Genomic DNA, 26,195 nt, shown 5'->3' with positions numbered 1-26,195 from the left:
CTTATTCATCAGCCCTGTGGTCTGCCTTTACTTTGAGCTTGACCTTTACTGCTTTGTGTACTGAAGGCCTTCAGCCCAGATTTTCCTGGGCCATGTGATTTTTGACTAGGAAACTATGATGGGGCCTCCCCACTGCCCCTGTCCTCCCAGATAGTGAAATTCAGTTAGGGCATAATTTTAGAAAAAAAAATGAGAGGTGGGGAAATGAAGTGGGAGTGGGGTGGTGACATTGTCTTTGGAGCAATTGAGCAGCACAAGGAAGAGTTTAAAAGGTATCTGAAAGGGGCTGTGGTTGTAGCTCAGTGGCAGAGAACTTGCCTAGCATGTGTGAGGCACTGAGTTTGATCCTCAGCACCCCATACAAATTAAAAAAAAATAATAAGGTCTATCAACAACTAAAAAATATTTTTTTTAAAAAGGGGGGTGTGTGGAAGGATGAGGTAAGAGGACAGGTGTGGCCAATGGAGACAGAACAAGGATCTTGCACAGGGAGGCACAGGATGATGAGGAGCCCTGAGAAGGCAGGAGAAAGGAGTGCAGTGTCAGCACTGTCTGCGGAGAGCTGCTCACAAGTGGGTCAAGGGAGGTCACTCTTCCTAGGAGCATAGGAAGGCAGGAGGCCCTGGGTCACTCTTGGGCTCCCCTGCCCTTAGAATCTTGCTCCAGGCCTGGGCTGAGCCCTGGCTAAGCTGACTGACTTAGGAGGAGTCACTGGGAGATGGCCTTGCGCAGTCCTGCTGATTCTGAGCTCCTCTTCCCATCCCCATCTCCCTCCAGGGCAAATCACTCCGGAACAACAACCCCTTCGACCAGGGCTGTGCCAACAACTGGTATTTGACCATTTGTATGCCAGTGGGACCCAAGTGAGTTGGTAAACTGAAGGCTCAAGTGGTGGATCTCTGGGGCTGGTGGGAGTGGGGTGAGATAAAGCTGGGTTTTCTTCTTTGGTCCCTGACCCCAGCTCCCAGGCCCTGTCACCCATTGTCCTTTCCTTTGGGGTTTTCTCCAGGGCACTCTGGGAGCCTCTGGGAACGTCCCTATTCATTGCCCTTCTAGGTTCTTGCCCTAAGAAATGGAGTAGAGGGGAAATGCAGCCTGGATGAGACTCCTGGCTGGGAACCCTGGGCTCTGTGCTTTCCAAGCTGAGGGTGAGGGTGGTCAGGGGGCCCAGGCCAAGGTGGGTAGTGACTCCCTGCATTTGGTCTATCACGCCCCAGGTACATGTCTGCAGCTACTTGGATGCAGCAGGCGGAAGGCACGGAGTGGGACCCTGAGCAAGGGGACCCAGTGCACACACGGTTCTCGCCACAATATTCCCGTCAACACCGTCCCACAGAGCTCCCTGGGCCCACATCTCCAACACATGGGCAGGGCCCCCCAGGGAGTGGCGAGGCTGCAGCTTTACAGGAGGTGAGGAATAGTGGGTGTGCATTGGGAGAAGGATGTCTGTGGGTCACACATGTGTTGGGGGAGGCTCCTGAGGTTGGGCTGGCCCTGAAGCTGAAGCACATGGAGCTGAAGGAACGGAAATATGAACCTGAGTGTGCGGGTTCCAGGTTTCAGAGTACTCCCAGGTGTTGCTGAATAGACAAAGAGAAAAGACTGCACCACTAATTTGCTAGTTGGCCTTGGCCAGTCCCTTACCTTTCTAGGCCTCAGTTTCCTCAGTTATTAATGAGGACTGAGACTAGTAATTTATGTTTTAAAGGAGATTCTTTTTTGGGGGGGAGGGGGACAGGGAATTGAACTCAGGGCACTCGACCCCTGACCCACATCCCCAGCCCTATTTTGTATTTTATTTAGAGACAGGTTCTCACTAAGTTACTTAGTGCCTCACTTTTGCTGAGGCTGGCTTTGAACTTGTGATCCTCCTGCCTCAGCCTCCCAGGCCACTAGAATTATAGTCATGTGCCACTGTGCCTGGCTCTTCATTTTTTTTTTTATGGAAATTTGTACTTGAAATCCCATGTGAAATATATGAAGTGGAGCATTAGGAGTGCAGTAGGGTAGATAACCCATGGTGCCCACCAAGGGCCCTTGCATTACTTGGGGTACCAGCCCTCTCCTTTGTCCTGTCTCCTGGGGCCCAGAGCCATGACTGTGAACTGCAGGGTAGAAGCTAGAAAGAACACCCATGTATTGACTTATGTGTTTAGTTTTCCATCAGCCCGATGCCGCAGCAAAAAGCCCACAGAGAAGACTTGGCCTCCCATCCACGAGCCTCTCACTCACCCATTCACACTGCTGCATACCAGGACATCTGAACTTCATCTTTTGAGCCTCCATGTGGAGGCCTCTCGTAGCTGAGCCCTCAATCACTCCCCTATTGGGAGTGCTAAGACTTCCATTCCTGTTGTACATTTGTAAATAGTTTTTACTTCTTCCTATGGCTGCTCTGTCTGTTTGTTCTAGGTTTAGAGAAGCGGTGTTTCCTGGGGATGTAGGGAGGCTCTGAGGGGTTGGAACAAAGCCCTCTTGGAAGGGAAAGATCCTTGCTCTCTGAGAACCCAAGCTAGGGAACCAACATTGTCTAGCTCATTGACCTTGAGCAAGACACTTGTCATTTCTCTCATCCTTAAAATGTGGCAACAGTAATAATCACAGTGACTGACCTGGCTGGCTTCCTGGCAAGGGCTGGAGATGGGAGGAGAGAAAACCCCCAGCTAGCACTAGGGATGGAGCAAGCCCTGTCCTGCAGCATCCCTGTCTGACTACAGGGGGTGCCAGCTGCCCAGGAATTTGAAAACCAAGTCTGGCCCAGCCCTCTAGTGGGAGGTGAGCCAGCCTGAGTCAGTCTGGAGCCCCCTCCTGGGCGCCTCCTCCCCAGATGTGGGAGGGTGGGGGCATTCATCCTGCATCTCTCCTGCAACTGTGTCCCACCCTGGTCCCTTCCCCCTGGGGTGCATCAGGTGCTGGTTCTGGTCCTGTCCCTGGGGTAGACTCAGGAATTTTGAGTCTGCAGGCCCCAGAGTATTGGGCATGGGGCACATCAAACCGTGTGTCTGTTAGTCTCCAGAGTGTGATCTTGGGACTGGGAATAATATCACCTTCGTAGTAGGTTGTTGGAGGAGGAGGTGAGGTGTTTCATCTAGTGCACAGCAGGCAAGCAATGGATGCAGCTGGAATGATTTATGGTTATTTTCTCCTCTAGTTGGGCGACCCAACCATGTCAGAATTTCCAGAGTACTATTAGTGGTTGTGGGGCTCTCTGAATTTGTATCAAGGACCCCATATCATCTTGCCACATGAAGCATCAGGACAGACAAACTATACTGCTTCTTTCCATACTAGTATCTGGGTGAAACCATCTTGTGTGATAAAGGTGGAGGCAAAAGGATGTCACCCAAGGGGTCAGATGCATGTCCCTAGGGTGTGTGTGTGTGTGTGTGTGTGTGTGTGTGTGTGTGAGAGAGAGAGAGAGAGAGAGAGAGAGAGAGAGAGAGAGAGAGAGAGAGAGTATGCACATGTTTGGTATGAGCTCATCCTCGGGGGTGTGTTCGCCCAGCCCCTTATCCTTTCTGACCAACTTTAGGAGGTGGGTGACCTATGATGCAGGATGTGTCTCCAAGTCTCCAGACCACAAAGTCCCACGACAAGACTGCTCTTCCCTCTTCCTTTCCTCCTCAACCTCTCCTGGGAAGCCCAGGCCCAGCCCCACCCGCCTGCCCTGGCTTGAACTCCAACACTTCTCATCCCCTTTCCCTGTCCCAATATCTATCTCCCTGGGCTCAAGTCCTTTTGGGGCTTAAGGCTTTTCTCAAATCTTATTCCTGCTCACTTCCTCTGTCTGGGAAGCCCAAGTTCATGGGCACATGGCAGAGAAAGAGGGGAGGAGTCCCTGTGCCCAGGTTTTAGTGCCTGTGAACCTGTGTGTGCAGTAGGGATGGCTCAACCCTGCTGACCAACAGGGGGAAAGGCCGAGTGGGGAAGCCAGAGGCTCCCAAGCTCATTCCCAAAGGACAGCCCTCCCAATAAACTGGATCTGAGTGAGGGAGGAGAGAGGTGGTCCAGGAGCCTGGGCCAAGGCCTGGATGTGCATCATGGAACTGCCTGGGTGGGGGAGTGCTGGAGGGAGTGCAGCTCCAAGCGGGGCCCAGAAGGCCAGGCCCCAGTCTCTGAGGAGTTCATGCTGCCTCCTCCAGCCCCGCTGGCTGTCCCCCTGCCATCCTGCCTATCCCCCTGCCATCCTGCCTGGTTCAGGTCTGCACTCATTGGCTCCCTGCCTTCAGGTATACAGGGCCTCACTCAGTCTCAGGCAAGGGCCTTTTAAGTCCTAAGCTAGATGTGACACATCTCCTTGACAATCTGGTCCTCAGTTTTCCCACTAGAAAAGGATGTAATTTCCCTCAGATTCTCAAAAGAGGACATGGCCTTTCCAAAGGCAAAGACTTCCTGCTCTGGGATGAAGGTTTTAGGTGTGTCCGCCCCCTGCCCCCAGCCTAGGATTTCTAGGATTTCCTTAAGAAAGACCCTTGGATCAGGCTCATTGCTTCTTGAGCATTAAGTGGGACATAGAACATTCCTTCCTTTGACGTCCTCCACCATACCCTCTACCCTAAGCCTTGGGCCAGTCTTGTGACTCCTTGCCAAGTTGAGAGGACCCAACTGGGCTGCACCCCCTTCCCTTTTTGCCCCCTTCTCATTTCTGCTGAATGTGCCCTTGATTCTCAGACATGCCCCACCCAATCCTTGGCCCATGGATAAGGCAAGGGGTGTTATAGGGGACCAGTTATGGGGCCCACTGTCCACCTACCCAGGAAACTCTGCCATCCCTGGGCCAGAGCCAAGAAATGGCCCCCACGCCTGCAGGGCTACCAGGTGCCCACAAGCTCCAAGAACCATAATGCCAGATTCGTGGGACCCCAATAGACCTCCGGGAGCCGAATCTGATGCAATCACACAAGAGTCTTTATTGCAGGCTCGCGCCTGGACTCTCAACCGTTTACAATACAGCGTTCCTGAGTAGTGAGTCCCAACCCTTAGTTAGTGAGAATTTATAGGTTTTGGGGGGATACACTATGCATCACAAGATCACACAGAAAATCATTTTATACCGCGGGAAAATCAAACAACAATTCTTAACATTGATGAGCACATTCACTGGCCAGAACAAGTTGGGTAAGGGTAGTGGGTGAATTCAAATGGTGGATATATTTGAACTGATTGGTTTAGGCCCGGAAGGGTTGCAAGAGTCTCTATGCCAAACTGCAGGGTTGCCTAATCATGTTATACATCACGGAAACTACTGGGAGGTCACCTGACATTTCAGATATTTTTCCTGTCTCCTGCTGATTGGTGGTTGCTAGGGGGTTGCTATGGGTCCTCACCTAGCTTAACTGAGTCAGGGTCACCTAGCACCACAGATCCCTTTTGTTAAACAACTCAGCAGGGTGGGTATGTGCCTAAGAACCTTCTGTGGGTTTTTCCAAGGACAAGAGTCATGCCCCCTCCCTCTGGACAGGCCTTGAGGTAGAAGCTGATTTCTCAAAAATGGAGTCACATCAGTTTCTCAGAACCTGGGATGGAGAGCCTAGCATCTCCAGACCTTTCCTCATGGGCCTCTTGGGAAGTCAGGGCATATAGGATGAGACTCAACCTAGTCACCCAGCTCTGCCGCCAACTAATGTGCCACAGGAGAATCTGTCTTCCCTTTGCTAAAACTTGGAGTCCTCAAGGTAATCATAGATATCACACTGAGGGTCACAGACTCTTAAGTCTTTAGGGAGGGTAGGGACTCAGGGATACCTCATCCAGCTGTCTGCCACCCCCAGTTTTGCAGATGGGGCTCTTAGGTCCTGCAGAGGGAAGAGTTTGCCCAAGATAACCTGGTGGCATCAGCCTGATGGCTTTCTCTGGTTCCCAGGGGACCACTCTCATTCCTGCTTCCAGGGCCATTCCAGCAGGGGAAGGGCTTGGACAGTGACCACAGGGCCCCACTCTCGAGGCAAACTTAGAACTGGCAGTGAAGTTCAGCACAGGGCTGTCTACTGAAATGGCGGCCAGTTTGAACCCCTCTCCAACCCTGCACTGTGCCCATAGTGCTCCTGCTGCCTCTGGCTCAGCCCTGTCCTGCTCTGCCCTGAGGGCCCCACCCAAGAAGGCCTGCAAGTGGCTGAGGGTGAGGCAAGGCTAGGACCCCTGGGGCAGAGGAGCTGGTTGTCTGAGGAAGTGGGGGTGTCCTGCCCCTTTTACACACTTTAGAATTCCTTTGTTCTCATGCCTTCACTTCCTCACAACCTGCTTACTTGACCTAAAAGATGGAGTGATCCAAGGGCCAGAAGGAAGTGGATCAGGGGTCCTGGCAAGAAGGGAGCAGCCTAGGAGGCATTCATTAACAGCCCCTACAACTCCCTGCAGGGAGGAATAATCCCTGGAGGCTGGTAACCTTGGCAACAGGTGGAAAAGGGGAAGTGCTCTAGAGGTATTAACATTTTATTACTTTTCCTTTCAAACCAGCCTCCATCTTTCTGATCTGACCCATTATTTATTACTTGCACTGTCCTTTTGTCCCCACCAACAACACATTCTGAATATGTGTCCTATGAAGACAATGAAATTTGATTCCACGTGTACAGACCACTGATTACTTCAATTTTCCTTACTTCCAATCACCTCTCCCCGTACCTTCGACCTCCCTGCTTCGTTATCATAAATATCCCTAAACCTTATGGGGGAGAGATCTGAGACTTGATCTGTCTTCTGGCTTGGCTGCCTCCTAAATAAAACTTTTCTCGTTTGCAAAACTGGTCATTTTGAGAAAGTAATTTGGGAAGACAGAGAGACATACTAAGTGTCAAAAGCAGCGCCATAAACCGCTAAATGTGAAAGGCTCCCTCCAACACTTGCAACTTTGAGGGCAATGTGCAAAGGAGGGTGTAAAATTGTGTAGGTCTACCCTTCCTCCACCTCTAGACCAGCCCCTACCTATCCTCCCTCTGCAAATACTAACACCCCATACCAACAGGTTGCTGTCTGTCTCTCTGGAGATAGCCTGCTTTTCCGCAAAGGGGTCTCTCTCTTAAGATAAGCCCCCATTCTTCCTTGAATATGTATCTACTTCACAAATAAACCTCTGTCTCTGCCTTTGACTGGTGCATGGTAAAATTCTTTTCTGTCATGTCTGCAAGAACCCTGCTGGCCCTGAGTCAAGTTCTCCCTTTCTCTGGAAACTTCTCAGACCATTCTTCAGAGAAATATCTTCTCCTGTGACAGGTTCAGTGATTGGCATGCCATCTATGGGAGGCGGGTGGCCAGGACCATGCCTAATTCAGTAACTGACTGTCATGGAGAAGAGATCTCTTCCAAGAAGGGCAGCAAAGAATTTCAGCATGAGTCTGACAAAGGCAGAGACAAAGGTTTATTTAGAAAGCAGATACACATTTAAGGGAGAATGCCATCTGTCTCAAGAGTGAGAAGCCCCTCCTGGAGTTGGAGGTCCAACATTTGTAGAAGGGCCATAGTCAGGGACAGGACTGAGGTGGAGACAGGGTGGAGCTGCACAATTGTAAGCTCAGTTTTCCCTGAGTTTATGTATTTCCCTCATTTTACAAGGACATGAGCCAAGAGCCTGTCAAGATTTTAACACAGTGACTCCCACTGCTTGCCTGTCCTCAAGCTTGTCTCTTTTGTCTAAAGAAAACACAGAGACCAAGCTAGAATTTCATAGGACCAAGCAAATGGGGAAAGGGCCGAGAAAGGAGTGCAGGTTTGGGGTTTGGGGAAGGAATACTGAGAAGATAGCTCTGGCTGTCTCCCTATTCATTCGTACCTACTCCCTTTCTTGCAGTTTTGGAGAGAATACAGGTATGGGGGAAGGCTGCAAAAGGGGTGGGGGGAGGCTTTCTTTTTGCCCCAGTGGTATCTGAAGAGCCAAAGTGGGCAGCAGGACAGAAGCTGACTCTCTTGCCTAGCTGACTCACAGTTTTTATTATTTGATTGCTTGTTTTCTTTTGGCTGACTATACCTACCCTCAATTTTGCCTAAACACACACACTGGCTCATTAATTTAGAGGCATATGCTGAATACCCACCAGTGACAAGAGTAAGATGTGACCCCGTGCTCATTGTTCACAGACCTAGAAATTGAGATGGACACTTAAAGAGTTAGTAAAAAAGATGAAAAGTGCCAAAACAAGTAGGACTGTCTGTGAATGTATTAATCATACCTTTATATTCTGCTTTTTGTTGTTATTGTTGTAGTTTTTAAATAAGGGACTGCTTCTTTGGGGTTATCCATTTCCTAAAGACAGTAAAAAACTGCCTAAGGCACACCTCTTATATGCATACCAACCACTGGGGGTGGGGGCTATACTTCTAACCTCTTCTTTTAGCAAGCTCTTAATGTTCCCTTTACCTAATTGCCCCAGGGCCAGGTACCAGATTGCAAGAGACATTCCTAAATGCTGCAGCCTGTTGGAGTTAGCCAAACCAAACAATTCAAAACTTATGCTCCTTTACCCAGTCCTTCCCTTAAAAACCACAATAAAGGCTCTGACCTTGTTTTCTGACTGACCTGTTATTTCCCTGTGTGCTCCCCATTCACAGCCTGCAGTGCCTTCTTTTTGTAGGGATCAGTAGTATAAGTCCCTTCTTCCTTCATGACAGTACTTTCTTTGTCTATGTGACTTAACACACATTTCAAACAATCCTGGGATTGGGTATGATGGTGCATACCAGTAATCCCAGCAGTTCAGTAGGCTGAGACAGGAAGATAACAAGTTCAAAGCCACCTCAGCAATTTAGCAAGGCCCTGTCTCAAAATGAAAAATAAAAAAAAGGCTGGGGATGTATGATATACTCAATGATTAAGTGCCCTTGGGCTCAATCCATGGTGTCCAAACAACCAAGGAAAAAAAAAACAACCACCACCATTTCTGGTTACACTTAAAACAGTGAATACCTATATCTCCCCTACTATTTTGTTTAGTATAAACAAACATAACTAGATAAGAGTTTGTTCCCCACATGGGTTCTGTTTCATCATTCTCAGAGCAAAGAGTCTACTTATTTGTTTATGAACTACCTTAGTATTCCTGGGATGCTAAAATAAAAAATAACAAATTTATTCCTCACAGTTCTGGGGACTGGAAAATGTAAGGTCATGGTACCAGCTTTCCTGATTCATAAATAACTTTCTGCTGTGTCCTCACTTACTGAAAGGGGCAGATAAGCCCCCTTGGCTTATTTTGAAGAACACTATCCCATTTTTAAAGATAGTAATCTCTGGCAATAGGCATGCACTGTATACAGGAATATAGGGCTCTGCCCTCATGACTTCATCATCTCCCATAGGTCCCACTTCCTGATGCCATCCCCTTGGAGGCTTAGAAATTCAACATATGAATTTGGGGGTTGGAAGTAGGAATACAAACATTCAGACCATAGCAAGAATTTTTGTTTAAGAAACTGGGTGGGGGCTTGGGGCTGAAGCTCAGTGGTAGAGCGCTGGCCTCACCCGTGTGAGGCACTGGATTTGATCCTCAGCACCACATTAAAAAATAAATTCATAAACAAAAATATTGTCTCCATCAAAACTAAAAAAAAAGAAGGAAAGAAAGAGGGGCTGTGGATGTGGCTCAAGTGGTAGCGTGCTCACCTGGCATGCTCAGTGCCCTGAGTTCGATCCTCAGCACCACATGCAAATTAAAGATGTTGTGTCCGCTCAAAAAAAAACTATAAAATAAATATCAAAAAATTCTCTCTCTCTCTCTCTCTCTCTCTCTCTCTCTCTCTCTCTCTCTCTCTCTCTCTCTTTAAAAAAAGAAAGAAAGAACCTGGGTGGGATTTGGAGGCGGTTGCTGGGGAATTTTGAGGAATTAGGAATATCCTATATGTAATGAATTCTTAGTAATTTTCAAACAAAAACCAGGTAGTCTGACAACTTCTGAATATCAAAGAAAACTATCCATTTCTAGAACTTCAATTGCCAGGCTCCTCTGTGTTTGCAAAGTATCTTTATAGCTAATCTGTCATTACTCACATTACTGATAATAGTTGAGAGATGCTATAAGACTCACTTGGCTTGAAATACCTTGGCCAATAACCTGGGTTTCCTCCTACTCTATTTGGTATAAATTGCCTAGTTATAGCCTCTATCAAAGGGTAATTTAAGTTATCTGGCAGGGGAGAAATGTCTCTCTTTGATGATTTGCAGCTGTTGAAGATTTCTAGTAACTAGCTTGACATAGAAATGTGGGGATGTTTCTCAAGAAATATCAGCTTAGAGGGCTGGGGTTGTGGCTCAGTGGTAAAGTGCTCACCTAGCATGCAGAAGGCACTGGGTTCCATCTTCAGCACCACATAAGTGTAAAATGAAGATATTGTGTCCACCTAAAACTAAGAAATAAACATTTTTTTTTAAAAAAAGAAATATCAGCTTAGGGTTTAATTCTGCTAATTCTGGGTATTCTTAGATGACCCCTAAAGCTCAAGTGTTGAAGAGTTGGTCCCCAATGCAGCAGTGTTCAAAGATGGGGGTCTTTGAGAACAGATTAAATCACAAGGACTCGGACTTCAACAATGCATTCATTCATTTATGGTTCAGAGTTTACTGGGTTTTGAGTGAGAGGCTTTGTTATAAAAGCAAATTCTCCTTTGCTTCCTAGGCACCACGAGGTCAATAGCTTTGGTCTACCACATGCTCCCTCAGTGATGTTCTGCCTCACTATAGGCCTAAAAGCAACAGAATCAGCTAATCAGAGAATGAAACCTCTGAAACTATAACCCAAATATAAATATTTTCTCTTTTCTAGTTGTATATCTTAAGTATTTTGTCAGTGACACAAAGCTGATCAACAAACTGAATTCCAATCTTTTCCTTGGACATATTACCACAAATCAGTTTGGATAATCACTTTGGCAGACACTGAGACTGACTGGGGCAGGATAGGTGTTCAATAAAATTTATTGCATATTCAGTTGAATCAATGGAAGGTTTACTGCATCAGTTCCAGCTGTGATTTGCATAGAACAGGGACCAACTCTAGTTATACAAAGCAAATAGAGAAATTCCTGGAAGGGTATCAGGAGTTCATAGAATTAAGGCAGTTATCTGGATTGTGGCAGATTGCAGAATCAAGGCAGTTCCAGGGAGCTGGCACAAATCCACAGGTTCATGAATAATCTGTTCCTAGAATTGCCATTAGCCCCACCTCCAGCATCCCTTCTGATCCAGGATTCAAATTCCTGGGACTTCAATGGTCTAAATTACCTGTTTGAAATAATTAACCCAAAGGAGATAAAAGAAGGGTCTTCAACTCCCAAGATGGGAGGCGGCAATGGAAGACACATACTAAGAATTGTTCCAATAAAGCCTTCACACAATAAGAAAAATTTCAAAAAAGAATATGGTGGTAATAGAAGAGGGGAATTAGATATTGCACTGTGAAGAAAGACAAATGTCATTCACATTGATACTAAAAGAGAGATGGGCTGGGTGGGGGGGGGGGCGGCGGTTACTGGTAAAGTAGGAAATATAAGTGTGTAGTTTCAGAAGAAGAAAAAAGTGACCATCACAGTCCTCATGTAGCTGGCCAGACAGCTACAAGAACCTGGACAATGGGGTACAGAAAATAAGTATTTCATGGGGTTCCCAGGCTAACATACGAGCTGAACAAATATTTGCTCATTGAATTCACAAGAAAATGGAAACCTAAAACATGCTATTTAGATACAAGGAACTGATTTTCCTTCTGTTAGCTCAGTGGGGAATGTGTCCCCATAGACAGTGACTCATCCTTAGAACCAGTTGAGACTTCCCATTTACTCTTAGGCCCTTATCAAAGATACTGGGTTATCTTTTGCCTTCTGTGTCAGAAGTATGGGGTCTCCATGAAGTTAGTCTTGGGCTTTCCCAGACTTCAGCTACACTGGAATGACTGCTTGCATGCTCCCAAGAGACATGCTTCTCTTTCTGGGTTTTCAGATAAAGAATCAGCCCTTAACCAGGTGAATGAGAAGTAAAACTCTATTTATACATGTTGTGTCAAAATGCATTCTACTGTCATGTAGAATAGAACAATTAAAAAAAAAATAATCAGCCGTTAATTCCTGGCAATTATTTACCTCTTTTTCTATAAGAATCTCTTTTCTAGCCAATCGCATTGGTGCACAGCCAGTAATCCCAGTGGCTCGGGAGTCTGAGACAGGAGGATCGTGAGTTGAAAGCCAGCCTCAGCAATGGCGAGGTGCTAAGCAACTCGTGAGACCCTGTGTCTAAAGAAAATACAAAAAAGGGCTGGGAATGTGACTCTGCGGTCAAGTGCCCTGAGTTCAATCCACAGACCCCCTCAAAAAAAGAATCTTCTCTGCTGCACGCTGCCCAGTCATCTGGCCCAGCTGACGGTGACCTGTGGACTCTCTGACAGAAGAGTCACCTGGCCCTCGAATGCACCATGTCTTGTTCCTCCAGCGTTGACACTATGAAGAAGGTGGTTCAGCAGCTCTGGCTGGAGGCCGGACTCAACCACATGAAGGTTTCCCAGGCAGTTGCTGACTTGAAAAAATTTTGTCTGCAGAATGCTCACCATGATCCCCTACTGACTGGAGTATCTTCATGTACAAGTTCCTTCAGACCCCAGAAAGTCTATTCCTTTTTGTAGTCATCTTTCTGAGGTTTCCCAAACCCACTGCTCAAGAACCAGTGAATATACAAGAGAGCTTAATTTGAAGCCTGTACAAAAAATTTCCCTGTAACACATGTACCAAAATACAATCTTCTACTTTTGTCAATCCTTAACATCTACCTCTCTGAATTTTCATGAATTTCTATTTCACAATGGTAATTATTTTATATACACTGGCAACAACATACAATAAAATATTTATTTATTTTTAAGTACCGGGGATTGAACCCAAGGGCATTCAACCACTGAGCCACATCCCCAGCCCTATTTTGTGTTTTTATTTAGAGACAGGATCTCACTGAGTTGTTTAGTGCCTTGCTTTTGCTGAGGCTGGCTTTGAACTCTCGTTCTCCTGTCTCAGTCTCCCCGGCTCTGCTAGGATTACAGGCACGTGCCACTACACCTGGCTCAAAATACTTGGTATTAAAAAGAAAAAAAAAACAAAACAAAAAAAAACAAAACAAAAAAAACCTTTCTTCTTCCTCTTGCAGAGAAGCCACATAACCCAGATATTGAATCCTGGTGTACTATAAATCTGAATTTCAATCTTAGGTCTTTCCCATATTTGCTGGTTGTCTCATCTTGTTGAATATGACCAGAGCCAGTGCATTACTCTGCAAAACTCCTGTCCTACAGGAATTTTGAGTGAAAATATACTTAAAGTTCCAGACACATAAAATACTGGATTTCTCATGATACCCAGCCATTAGGTCGTGTCCAAAAGATAGACCTATTAAAAATAATGCTCAAGGGCTGGGGATGTACCTCAGTGATAAATTGGTTGCTTGCATGAGGCCCTGGGTTCAATTCCCAGCATTTAAAACAAAAGAAAAGTTCAAGATACCACCTCCCCTCACTCCAAAAGTATATGTTAGACAGGTGTGGTGGCACCTGTGATCCCAGTGACTTTGGAGGATGAGGCAGGAGAACTGTGGGTTCAAAGCCAGCCTTAGCAACGTAGTGAGGCCTTAAGAAACTCAGTGAGACTCTATCTCTAAATAAAATACAAAAACATGCTGGGGATGTTGCTCAGTGGCTAAGGACCCCTGGGTTCAATTCCCAGTACAAAAAAAAAAAAAAAATAGAATATGTTAGCTGGAACATGAGACTGATCAAATTATGTGCATGCAAGGATGTGGTATAATGAATCCCAGTATTATGTAAAATTTTACTAATAAAAATAAATAAATAGATTGCAATTTTTTACTTGGGGGAAAAAAAGCAATGTAATTTCTTATCAACAACCCCAGAGTAAATCTGTAAATCAGATGACTGGCATCATAAGTGTATCTGGTGGGTACAAATAATCATTTTCTAGAAACCCATTATTTTGTCAAAAAGCAACATTTCATTAGGTACTATCAGAGCTTGAATAAAATTTCCCAGTAAAATCTCTCCATTCTGGTCCAACGGTGTCATTCAGTGATGGAGCAATTGCCTAGCTCATGTGAGGCTCTGGATTTGATCCACAGCACAGGGATCCCCAAAATCCTTTAAAGAAACAAGTGGTTCGGTACACAAAGATGTTTGTTAGATAGAAGGATGGTCACCACAGTGTAAAGGTAATGTGTAAAGCTTGAAATTACTACAGAGAATTAAATAAATTATAATATAAATTATAATAATTTGTTATAGATTTTTATGTATCCGTCGTTAAGAGATTCTGCAGAAATATATTTACTCACAAGTGGCTTTCTGAGGTAGTAGCATGCAGTGAGAGTGGTCTGTCAGAGATTCCACCACGGGTATGGTCAGGCCAAAAGCACAGAAGGCAATGGTGCAGCCCATCACCCTCTTCTTCAGATGCTTGCAAAATAGGTGCCAATTTCACGGGTGGTTCTATAAGCAAATGAATATAATGATAAGAGCTGTATCATTGGTTTTGATGAGTACATGAGCATTGTATCAGATGATGAGAACAGATTTATTTTAAAACAGTCAAGAAAACAACTGGGTTGGATCATACTTAAAGAAGATAATATTGGGCTGGGTACAGTGGCGCCTGCCTGTAATCCCTGCAGCTTGGGAGGCTAAGACAGGAGGATCTCAGATTCAAAGCCAGCCTCAGTAAAATCAAGGTGCTAAGCAACTCAGTGAGACCCTGTCTCTAAAATAAAATACCAAATAGGTCTGGGGATATGGGCTCAGTGGTCAAGTGTCATGAGTTCAATCCCCAGTACCCCCCCACCCAGAAAAAGAGATAATATTATTCTGTCACAAAGTGCCTCCAACTAGAAATGATAACTGAAAGGCTGGGACTGTAGCTCAGTGGTAGAGCACCCGAATCACACATGTGAGGCACTGGGTTTGATCCTCAGTACCACATAAAAATAAATAAAGACATTGGGTCCAACTACAACTAAATATATATATATATATATATATACATATATTTGGGGGAAACTTTTTTTCATATAGTTTTTGTTACCTTTTTGATATTATCAGATGACAATGCTGTGGGGTTGATTTTATTTTAAAAAGTTCTGGGCCAGGACAGTGGCACATGCCTAAATTCAGGAGGCTGAGACAAGACTATCACAAGTTGAAGGCTAGCCTTAGCAACTTAATAAAAAGTAAAAAGAAATGATCATTGCATCCTTTTTGCCTTGATATTAGCCTCTTCAAGGACCCCATTTTTTGGTACAGGGGATTGAAATAGGGGCTTTCACATGCTAGGCAAGTGCTCTACTAACGAGCACCATACCCAGCCAATCCCCCTTGATTTTAGACAGGGTCCACCTGAGTTGCCCAAGCTGGCATCAAATTTGCCATCTTCCTGCCTCAGCCTTTTGCGTAGTGGGGATGAGGAGACATGTCCTGCAATGACTGGCTGAGACTAGATTTTTCAAAAAACTTTTTCTCAAGGATATCTCTTAAGAAGATACAGGAACAAAACTGTGTCCAGAAAAACAATTTAAAATGTATATTGAAGGCATGTCTCCCACATGAGCTTTTGGAGGACACACAATATCAAACCATGATACACTGGGTAGAGGATTATAGGCTGGTGGGTTTTCCTTTCAACACTTCAAAATTTCACTCAACTCTCTTTCTCTAGCACATTTTAGGAGAAGTCCACTAAGATTCTTATCTTGGCTCCTGTATGAGTAAGATGATTTCTTTAAATACCATCTCTTTGGCTTTGATTTTCAGCAATTTGAAAGATGGTAGGTGTAGATTTTGGGTATTTGCCTTGTTTGATGTTCTCAGAACTCCCTGTATCTATTACTTCATAAAAGTTTTCTGCCATTATTACTCGAAGTCTTTCCTCAACTCTCTTCTATTTTGCTTCTCCTCCTCCTATTCCAACTGCACGTGTGTTTATCTTTTGCAATTGCCCCGTTGTTCTTAAATTTTCTGTTTCAATTTTTCTTTTCTCTTTGCAATTTTGCCTGAGAAATTTCTTCTGACCTATCTGCAAGTTCACTAATATTCTCCCCAGTCATGTCCAGGGTACTAGTGAGCCCATCAAAGGTGTTAAGCATTCATCTTAGTCATTTTATCTCCAGTCTTTCCTTTTTTTTCTTGTTTACCATTTCCATCATCAGCTTACATTATCTATCTTTTCTTGAATATTCTTGTTCAGCTCTAACCCTCTATAACCCTTAGGATGTCAATCATAGTTGTTTCAAATCCCTGTCTGATAATTCCCACAGCCTCATCATTTGAGGGTCTCATTCGAATGCTTGCTTTATGTCCTTTCTTCTTGCTTTTTAGTATGTATACCTTATAATGATTTTTGATTGAAAGCTAGACAGTGTACTGAATAATAGGAACTGAGGTAAATAGGCCATTTATTTGGTGAGATTTTGTGCTCATCTGTCTAGAAGTTCAGTCATGTTTACTGTTTTCTGTTGCCAAAGAGACCAGAAACTTTCAGATTCCTATAATGTGCTTATTTTCATTTCTTGCCCAGAAAGAATTTGTGTCATCAACTCTTTCATCTCTAATTCTCTAAAGTTGTGCGGAGGCTTTTTGGTATAGTGGCACAGTAGAGAGGAAAGAAGGATTCTGTGGTCTATGATTAGATCATGGTGTTGAGTGAGCCTGTATTGCTGGGGTGTGACTTTCACTGGTGTTTCCTACTTTTCCACCACCACTAGCACCTTGCAGGAGATAAGAGCCTGGAGTAGGAGAAACGCCTTCCCCCCTTGAGGGACAAGGCTCTGGTGAAATCCTTGTACTTGGAGAGTAGGTTTCTGTTCTGGAGAATGGTTGCTCTTTTCACAATGGTTACCTCCATGTCCAGGATCACTATTCTCAAGGGACCTAAATGTGGTCTGCCCTCTGGGATTCACCAATCAGGGCTCCTTTCCATTATTGGCAGCACCCATCTCAGGCACTGATCCCATGCTCCAACTTCATTCCCTTTCTACTCAGCCCCCTGACTGCAACTCCTCCTGGAGTCACTTGCTTGGTGGTTGTTGGCAAGGACTCTGGAGCCAGACCTCATAAGTCCGAATCACAGCTCTACAACTGTCCAGCAGGGAGACCTTGGGTAGCACTTAGCACCTGGTCACTCAATTTCCCTATCTGTAAAACAAGGAATTGTGGGTTAATTCATGTAAACCACATAGAACAGTGGTTGTGCCACAAATGCCCTGTGTGCTGAAGACAGACCACGATATATGCTGATGTAGAAGGGGAAAAGGTACACTCATACACTGCTGGTGGGACTGCAAATTGGTGCAACCCAATCTGGAAAGCAGTATGGGGATTCCTTAGAAAACTTGGAATAGAACCACCATTTGACCCAGCTATCCCTCTCTTAGGTCTATACCTAAATGACTTAAAATCAGCATATTACAGGGACACAGTCACATCAATGTTTATAGCAGCTCAATTCACAATTGCTAAACTGTGGAAACAGCCTGGATGCCCGTCAATAGATGAATGGATAGAGAAACTGTGGTATATATACCTAATGGAATATTACTCAGCATTAAAAGAGAATAAAATTACGACATGTAATGAATGGAGATAGAGAATATCATGCTAAATCAAGTAAGCCAATCCCAAAAATCCAAAGGCTGAATGTTCTCTCTGATAAGGAAAAATGGAGGAACTTTGATGGGGCAAAGGGGAGGCAGAGGTGAGGAGGGGGCATGGGGGTAGGAAAGATGGTGGAATGAGATGGACATCATTACCCTAGGTACATGTATGAATGCACATATGGTGTGAACGCTACATCAGGTACAACCATAGAAATGTAAATTTGTGCTGCAGTTGTGTACAATGAATTAAAATGCATGGTGCTGTCATATATATCTAATGAAAAATACAAAACAAAAAGAGAAACCCTAAGGCTAGCATGGTCTGCTCCAAAGCTCAATAGACCTGGTAGTTATGATTCTAGTACCACTGCTAACTTTTCCCATGACCCAATGCATGTCATCCCTTCTTCTTGTGCTACAACAGAAATTGACATAAAACTTGGTGGTAGACTGTGACCCAAACATCACTTCATTCTCAGTAGAAACCCAACTGACCAAGAGAAATCTGAAAAAAAATATTCAACATTACTAATCACTAGAGAAATGCAATTAAAATCATAATGGGATACCCTCTCGCACCTATTAGAATGGTTATTATCAAAAAGACAAAAGAAACAGTGGCACATGCCTTAATCTCAGGAACTCAGGAGGCTGAGGCAGGAGGATTATAAATTCAAGGTAAACCTAAGCAACTCAGTGAGACCTGATCTCAAAATAAAAAGTAAAAAGGTCTCCAGATGGCTATCAGGGTTAAAGTCCCCCTGGGTTCAACCCCCATCATAAATAAAAGAAAAAGAAAGACAAAAGATTTTAAGTACTGGTCAGGATGTGGAGAAACTAGAATTCTTGTACTATGTTTGGGGGAATGTAAATTAGTACAGTCATTATGGAAATTAGTTTGGGAAGTTTCTTTAAAACTTAAAAATAGAGCTCAGTTGGGAGAGTGCTTGCCTTGCATGGACAAGGCCCTGGGTTCAATCCCCAGCACCAAAAAAAACAAAAACAAAAAACAAAAAACTACCCTATGGTCCAGCCAATCTGTGCATGAATGGATACAGAAAATGTGGTTTAGAAATATAAGGGGATACTCTTTATTCTTTAAAAAAAATATAAGGAAATTCTGTCATTTATGACAAATGAATGAGGCCAAAGGACGTTTTATTGGGGGAAATAGCCACGCACAGGGCAACAATCACATGATCTCACCTACATGTGGAATCTATAAAAGTTGAACTCATAGGAACAGAGAGCAGAATGGTGACTGCCAGGGGCCCAGGAGTGGCTGGGCTGTGGAGGGGGAAGATGCTGGTCCCAGGAAAACAAATTACACTTAGATGAGAGGGATGAGTTTAAGGGATCTATTGTGCAATATAATGACTACAGTTAATAATAACATACAACAGAATGAGTACAGTTGATAATGTTATCTACACTAAAAATGACTCAAAGAGTAGATTTTAAGGGTCCTCACCACAAATAAGAATATGAAGTAATGTATATGTTAAAAAGCTTGACTCAGACGTTCTTCAATGTAACATTTTTCAAATTATGTTATATGCCATAAATATGTACAAATTATTATTAGTATTGTTATTATCATCATCATCAGGCATTGAACCTAGGATTGTTTAACCATTGAGTCACATCCCCAGCTCATTTTATTTTTGAGAGAGAATTACATCATAAATCCCACCATGGAAGTGAGTAAACTGGGAAGATATTTAATTGGTAGATTTCTACCTCCTTCCCCAAACTGGAGCTCTGTTACAACAAAAAGGAAGAAGTGGAGCTAGGATGAGCAATGAGGACTGTTGACTCCAATTAGCACTGGGCCTGAAAGGGGGATGACCATCACCAAACTTCTCCCCATGCCATCTTCACATAATTTATGGCCTCTGTATTAGCCTGCTTTCTGTTGCTCTAACAAAATACCCGAGAACAGATAATTTATAAGGAGGTAAGTTTTATTTAACTCAGTATCCAAGATTTGGCAGCTCCTGCAAGGGATCTCTGGTGAGGGTGTTCACCAGATTGTGTGTCAGAAAACAGGGAGGGACCAATCTGGCTCTTTTGATAACAACTCCCTCTTACAGGAGCAAATGGGGGCCCATTAGAAGTCCATTACTCCCTTGAGAGGGCATCTTGCAGAGTGACTGAGTTACCTCCCACTAGGCCCACCTCTTTCAGGTTCTACCACCTCATCACTGAGGACCAACCCTCCAGCCTTTGAACCTTTGGGACAAACCACATCATATCATCACAAGCTCCAACAAAGCTACCATCATAAGAGCAGGATGTCCCAGTCTACAACATGTGCGTATGTGGGGGTTGGGGAAGGTTGATCTCACAAGTCACTGGAAGCAGCCAGAGCCCCCATTCCAGAACCTCTGTGATGTCACTTCTGTTGTCATGGCAGTCTGGGTGCCAACCCAGAAGAGTTCGTTGGTGGCTTCAGTCTGTGAGACTTGGTGGTCTAGCCATGGCCTCTTCACAGAGTATCACGCCCCCAAATGAACCTCCGATCGAATCCTCATGGCTGAAACCAAGCCTGTTTCCAGCTTTTAATGCAATGCTTCTTATTACAATAAGTGGCATCTTCTTCGCCTTTCCGTGAGTCTCCCATGGAAGGTGTCAGTGTCTTAGACACAGAAGAGAAAATAGACAAGGACAGTACAGAGGCAGGGAGGGAAGTGGAGAGAGAGGGGCAGCAGGGGAAGGAGGATATAGAGTTAGAGGGAACCCAATGTGAAAGCACAGAGGTCTGGAGTGCCTGACGCATTTAGGGAACTATGAGAGACTGGTAATGCTGGTGATATTTTGTGGAGTCTCCATGGTCTGTCTCTAACCTGGATATTTAGATCAGTCCTTAAGGCGAGTGAGTCCTACCTCATGTGAACTAGGCCTTGTGGGGAGCTCTGGGTTTCCCCAGACTAGGACTGAGTCTGGCTCTGGTTTCAGGTGCCGGTGGTTGGCTCAGAATGGGCAGTGGGAATTTGCCGTGGTTTCGGGCCTATTCTTTATACTGTCCTTCTGCAGCCTCATTTTCCTCAACGGGTCAGACCCAGGCATTTTGCACAAAGGTAAGGCCTCAGACCCCTGGAGAAGGAGGTGGTATCCCAAGGGCTGATGCCTATAGGGGTGATTTCAAACATGCTAACCCCCCTCAACCCCACCCCCCGCCCCCGTGGCCTCAGGAGCCCTTCCCTCCATGTCATCATTACTTGGGCCCTGGCACTTCATTTCCCAAGCCACTGAAGTGCGAAAAAACAGAATCCTGGAGGTGTTCCAGCTGCTTTCGAAGCAAGGACTGGGCAGGCTGGCAAGAGAGGCCAGCAGGCCCTTCCAAACCACGCAGTTCACTCCTCCTCCTTCCCATTTTACACACGACTTCAAGCACTGATCACTATTCCAAAAGGGGAGAGCTCTGTATAGAGCTCCTGTGGCTGGACAGCCCTTTCTCTCTGACTGCCGCCCATCTGAGTGGTCAGCTTGCTCAACAGGGACCGGGATTCCCCTGCCCTCCTCCTCCCCACCCTTCTTGTTGCCCAATGATGCTATGGGGCGGCCCCAAGCAGTAGAGTGGTGGAAGGGCCTCCTGCCACTGCCCAAATCTCTTCCCCTGCCAGGCTCCTTAGAAGAGGACCCCAACATTCAATACATAGCACGAGTGAACAACACGGCCTTTCGCCTGCAGTGGTGCTCGAAGTGTTCTTTCCATCGTCCACCCCGGACCCACCACTGTCCCTTCTGTAATATCTGTGTGGAGGTAAGTACTCCTCCTTCCTGTCCACTCACCAACCCATCCCAGGGCACCTGGCCAGGACCAGGAACCTCACATCATATGTGGTCCAGGGGTGGGTATGAGATCATCTTCCCACACTGCTACAAGTGGCTCTCAGCCACTCTTGGTCACTTATATATGTTATTGCCTCCAGTTCTGCACTTGTCCTGAGACGCTGGCCTTGCTTGCACAGGTGCTGACATGCAAAGGGCACCATCTGTGCTGAGCCTGGTGGAGTCAAGGGGAGGAAAGGCAGTGACTGTCCCACTAGCTTGCTGATACTAGATACCCATAACTTTAGGCCGGCTGCTGCCCTGTTCTGGGTATTGTTGCCTGTCCACCTCTGGGTGTCCAATTGAGGGTTTCCTGGGTTCCGAGTGCTCTTCTCTCATGTGCACACCTTGCACGGGTTTCCAAGTACAGAAGGCTGGCTGGGCTAGAAATTCTTCTCATCCTTACCCAGTATCTGAAAAAATACAGCTTCACAGCTTTTCTGTATCCTGCTCAAAGTGACACCAGGCAGGTCTTGTCTCTAGAGACCTCACTCATGACAAACGACCTGATGAGCCATGGCGTCCTAACTGTGCTCTATCCATGGACGTGCTGGTTTCACCCTGGAGATGGGAGCTCACGTGCAGGGCCAAGAGCAGGAGTTCTAGGGGCTGGGTTGAGGGGGGGCCTCAAGATTTGGGGGTATTGGGCTAAGCCAATAGACCCTCAAGGTCTGCCTTCTCTCCCCTAGGACTTTGACCACCACTGCCTGTGGGTAAACAATTGTGTAGGTCAAAGAAATTTCCGCGTATTCGTGCTGCTGCTGGTGTCCCTGTGCCTTTATCTGGTTGTTCTTCTGGCTACCAGTGTGCTTTTTCTCATTCGTACAAGACACATGCCCTTGTCGCTGGACTCAGCCATGGCGTATCCACCCAGTCCCAAGGGCCCACACTGGGAAGAGAATGGGTTGTGGGGAGGGACGGACAGCCAAGGGGCAGGACAGCCAAGAGGTGGGGTTAAACGAGGGAGGGCTGATGTTGTGGGCAGGGCTAAAGGGAGAAGCTACTTGGGAGGACCTATGAAGGACAGATTGAAGGCGAGTGGGGTCAGGGAGATGGGCGTGGTAGGATGGACTATGGAGTTAAGAATCTAGGGAGGCCAAGAAGTGGGGTAATGAAGGTTGAAAAGGGTCAAGTGGGAGGCCAGCATGGTTGGGTGAGGTTTCTCTTGGGTGTGCTGGATTAATTGTCCAGTCCAGGGAGGAAAAAGTGGGTGGGCGGGGCCAGCCAGGGCGGGGCTAATGAGGGCTGTCGGTCGTTGGGCGGGGCCAGGAGAGAACAGTTTGTCTGTTCTTCTTAGCTTGTGTATGCACAGCATCGCAGTAGCTGTACCCGTCTTGGTACTCCTGCTGCCTGTCATTCTGCTCCTGATGATACAGGCTGTGTCGGTGAGCAAGGTAAGCGAGTACTGCAATACCAGACGGTGCGGAGGCATCTTGCATCTTTGGGAATCCGGCACTTTCGGCTGATCTTCACTGCCCTTGGTCCTGATGGTGCCTCATGAGTCCTTCCAGACCCACCCCTTAAGATGCAGCTCAGATCTTTCCTCCCCCTGGAGCTCAGTGGTCATTCTTCCTCGTGGGTGCATTGCATGGAGAGCCTGTTATTTGAGGGATGGGTGCATCCTGCGCTTGTGTTGATAAGAACCCTGCGATCAGAATAACACCAGCAGACACCTAGGGAAACGCTTGAGACGGGGGTCGGTCCTGAGTGGTGTAGCAGCCTGCAAGAAACTGAGTTTGGCGAGGCCAGCATTGTAGAGGAGGACGTGCCACTCTTCCTGTCCTAGGTGTGATTTTGCAAAGGTGGAAGACAGGAGGGTGTTGTCTGTGAGAGGCACACCTTTGCAAAAAGGCAGAGAAACCCGAATGTAGGATGTTAAGGAAATGAGGAAGGAACGATTCTAAATCAAACCCAAGGTGCCAGATAATTTATAAGGAGGAGTCAAGATTAAAAAGCCCCTAAAAGTTGAGCGTGAAATTTAGTTTTGATGAAGTGGAAACCTGGGAGCCATGGTGGGATTTAAAAAAAAAAAACAACAAAAACTCATTTATTGAGGAATAAATTAAAACTGCCAAATTCACCCTTTTAGTCTAGGATACGGGATTTTGACAACTGGATACTGTCCTGCATTCTCCAGCATGATCAAGTTTAGGCAGTTTCTTTACTCCAGAATATCCTTTCATTCACCTGTTGTTGTCAGTCTCTCTCCCTATGTCCTTCTGGTTTTTCTTTTTTTCCAGGATCACATGTAAATGGAGTCATTGCCTTCTTTTCTCTGGCTTTATTTATTTAGGACAATGTATTTGAGATTCATCCACGTTGTCGCTCATATCAGTATTTTATTTCTTTTATTGCTGTGTAGAAGCGTATGGATGCCCTATAGATTGTTTATACATTCATCAAACGAAGGATTTTTTACATTATGTCTAGTTTTTGCCAGTATTTTTGTTTGTTTTGTTTTGTTTGTTTCATACTAGAAATTGAACCGCGGGGTGTTTAATCACTGAGGCACATTCCTAGCACCCCTCAAATTATGTTTAATTTTTTTTTTTTTTAATTTTGAGACAGGGTCTCACTAAGATGCTTAGCGCATCACTAAGTTGCTGAGGCTGACTTTGAACTTGCCATCCTCTTGCTTCAGGCTCCCAAGCCTCTGGGATTATAGGTGTGGGCCACTATGCCTAGCTAGTTTGGGGTAGTTATAAATAAAGCTGCCCCAAACATTGATGCACAGGCATGTGAACATAAGTTTTCATTTTTGTTGAATAAATTCTTAAGGGTGGCATTGCTGAGTCATAAGGTAAACACGTGTGGAACTTTGTAGGAAATTGCCAAATTTGTCTTCCAAAAGAACTGTAAGGTTTCTAAATTCTACCAGCAATGTTGGGAATTCCAGTTGCTTCACATCCTCACCAACATTTCACACTTTTTTTTTTCAAATATATTTTAGGTATCAGTTGACCTTTTATTTATTTATATGCAGTGCTAAGAATCGAATTCAGTGCCTCACACACACTAGGCAAGCATTGTACCACTGAGCCACAACCCCAGCCCCTCACACTGTCCTTTGTTATTTTGTTTTGTCTTTTAATCAAACCTGTCTTATTAAATGAGTCGTAGTATTTCATTAAGGTTCCAGGTTGTGTTTTCCTAATGAGTAATGATGTTGAGCCTATTTTCATGTCTGTTTGGCCTTCATTAGGTCTTTGGTAAAATGTTTACTCCTGGCAGGGCACAGTGGCGCACACCTGTAATCCCAGCAGCTTGGGAGGCTGAGACAGGTGGATTCCGAGTTCAAAGCCAGCCTCAGCAAAGCGAGGCACTAAGCAACTCTGTGAGAACCTGTCTCTAATAAAATACACACAAAAAAATGGACTGGGGATGTGGCTCAGTGGTTGAGTGTCCCTATATTCAATCCGTGGTACCCACTCCCCCCAAAACCGTTTACTCCAATCTTTTGCCCATTTGAAAAAACGGTTGTTTTCTTATTGAGTTTTAAGAGTTTTCTACATCAGATTCAGATCTAGGTTTTGCACATCTCTTCTTGCAATCTGTGACTTGTCATTCCATTTTCTTCATAGCATCTTCCCAAGAGCAGGAGTCCTTAGTGTTGTTTTTCTAGGACTAGGGGTTGAATCAGGGGTGCTCAACCACTGAGTTCTCCCTCAGCATTTTGTGGCTGTTGTACATTCTACATAGAAAATTGTCATCTGTGAAGAACAGTTTCATTACCTTCTTTCCAATCTGTGTATCTTTATTGCTTTTTCTTTTTAGTGTTGAATAGGAATGATAGGGGTGGGCATCTCTGCCCTGGGATTCCTTTACTATGGCAATCTCTTGACTAAAGGCTCTTTCAGTAAGACTGGTGGGCAGCATCAGTGGGGGAGGGGACGCTGCAGACCCCGAGACAGTGAACAGACAGGGGAGCCTACCTGCTCATCACCTCCCATCCTTTTAGTCCCCAGTCCACCACTGCCATATCTGGTCCTCCTCCCACCTGAGACTCTGTGCTTGGCCCTTATTCATCAGCCCTGTGGTCTGCCTTTACTTTGAGCTTGACCTTTACTGCTTTGTGTACTGAAGGCCTTCAGCCCAGATTTTCCTGGGCCATGTGATTTTTGACTAGGAAACTATGATGGGGCCTCCCCACTGGCCCTGTCCTCCCAGATAGTGAAATTCAGTTAAGGCATAATTTTAGAAAAAAAAATGAGAGGTGGGGAAATGAAGTGGGAGTGGGGTGGTGACATTGTCTTTGGAGCAATTGAGCAGCACAAGGAAGAGTTTAAAAGGTATCTGAAAGGGGCTGTGGTTGTAGCTCAGTGGCAGAGAACTTGCCTAGCATGTGTGAGGCACTGAGTTTGATCCTCAGCACCCCATACAAATTAAAAAAAAATAATAAGGTCTATCAACAACTAAAAAATATTTTTTTAAAAAGGGGGGTGTGTGGAAGGATGAGGTAAGAGGACAGGTGTGGCCAATGGAGACAGAACAAGGATCTTGCACAGGGAGGCACAGGATGATGAGGAGCCCTGAGAAGGCAGGAGAAAGGAGTGCAGTGTCAGCACTGTCTGCGGAGAGCTGCTCACAAGTGGGTCAAGGGAGGTCACTCTTCCTAGGAGCATAGGAAGGCAGGAGGCCCTGGGTCACTCTTGGGCTCCCCTGCCCTTAGAATCTTGCTCCAGGCCTGGGCTGAGCCCTGGCTAAGCTGACTGACTTAGGAGGAGTCACTGGGAGATGGCCTTGC

General features: G+C 45.5%; 1 protein-coding gene and 1 pseudogene across 1 annotated transcript; both read left to right on the top strand.

Moving 5' to 3' along the window:
- The first annotated feature begins 12,392 nt into the window (after positions 1-12,392).
- LOC143640328 (guanine nucleotide-binding protein G(I)/G(S)/G(O) subunit gamma-5 pseudogene) lies at positions 12,393-12,599 on the top strand (annotated as a pseudogene).
- Positions 12,600-20,096: 7,497 nt separating this feature from the next.
- Positions 20,097-22,917, top strand: LOC143389323 (palmitoyltransferase ZDHHC19-like). Its single transcript, XM_077108163.1, has 5 exons — positions 20,097-20,227; positions 20,576-20,697; positions 21,244-21,383; positions 22,141-22,313; positions 22,764-22,917. The coding sequence occupies exons 1-5, from the start codon at positions 20,097-20,099 to the stop codon at positions 22,915-22,917; spliced, it is 720 nt and encodes a 239-aa protein (XP_076964278.1).
- The last annotated feature ends 3,278 nt before the right edge of the window (positions 22,918-26,195 follow it).

This window comes from Callospermophilus lateralis, unplaced genomic scaffold (genome assembly GCF_048772815.1).
Source record: "Callospermophilus lateralis isolate mCalLat2 unplaced genomic scaffold, mCalLat2.hap1 Scaffold_181, whole genome shotgun sequence".
NCBI lineage: Eukaryota > Metazoa > Chordata > Mammalia > Rodentia > Sciuridae > Callospermophilus > Callospermophilus lateralis.
Note: the sequence above shows the minus strand (reverse complement) of the source record. Positions and strands in the feature narration are given on the sequence as shown.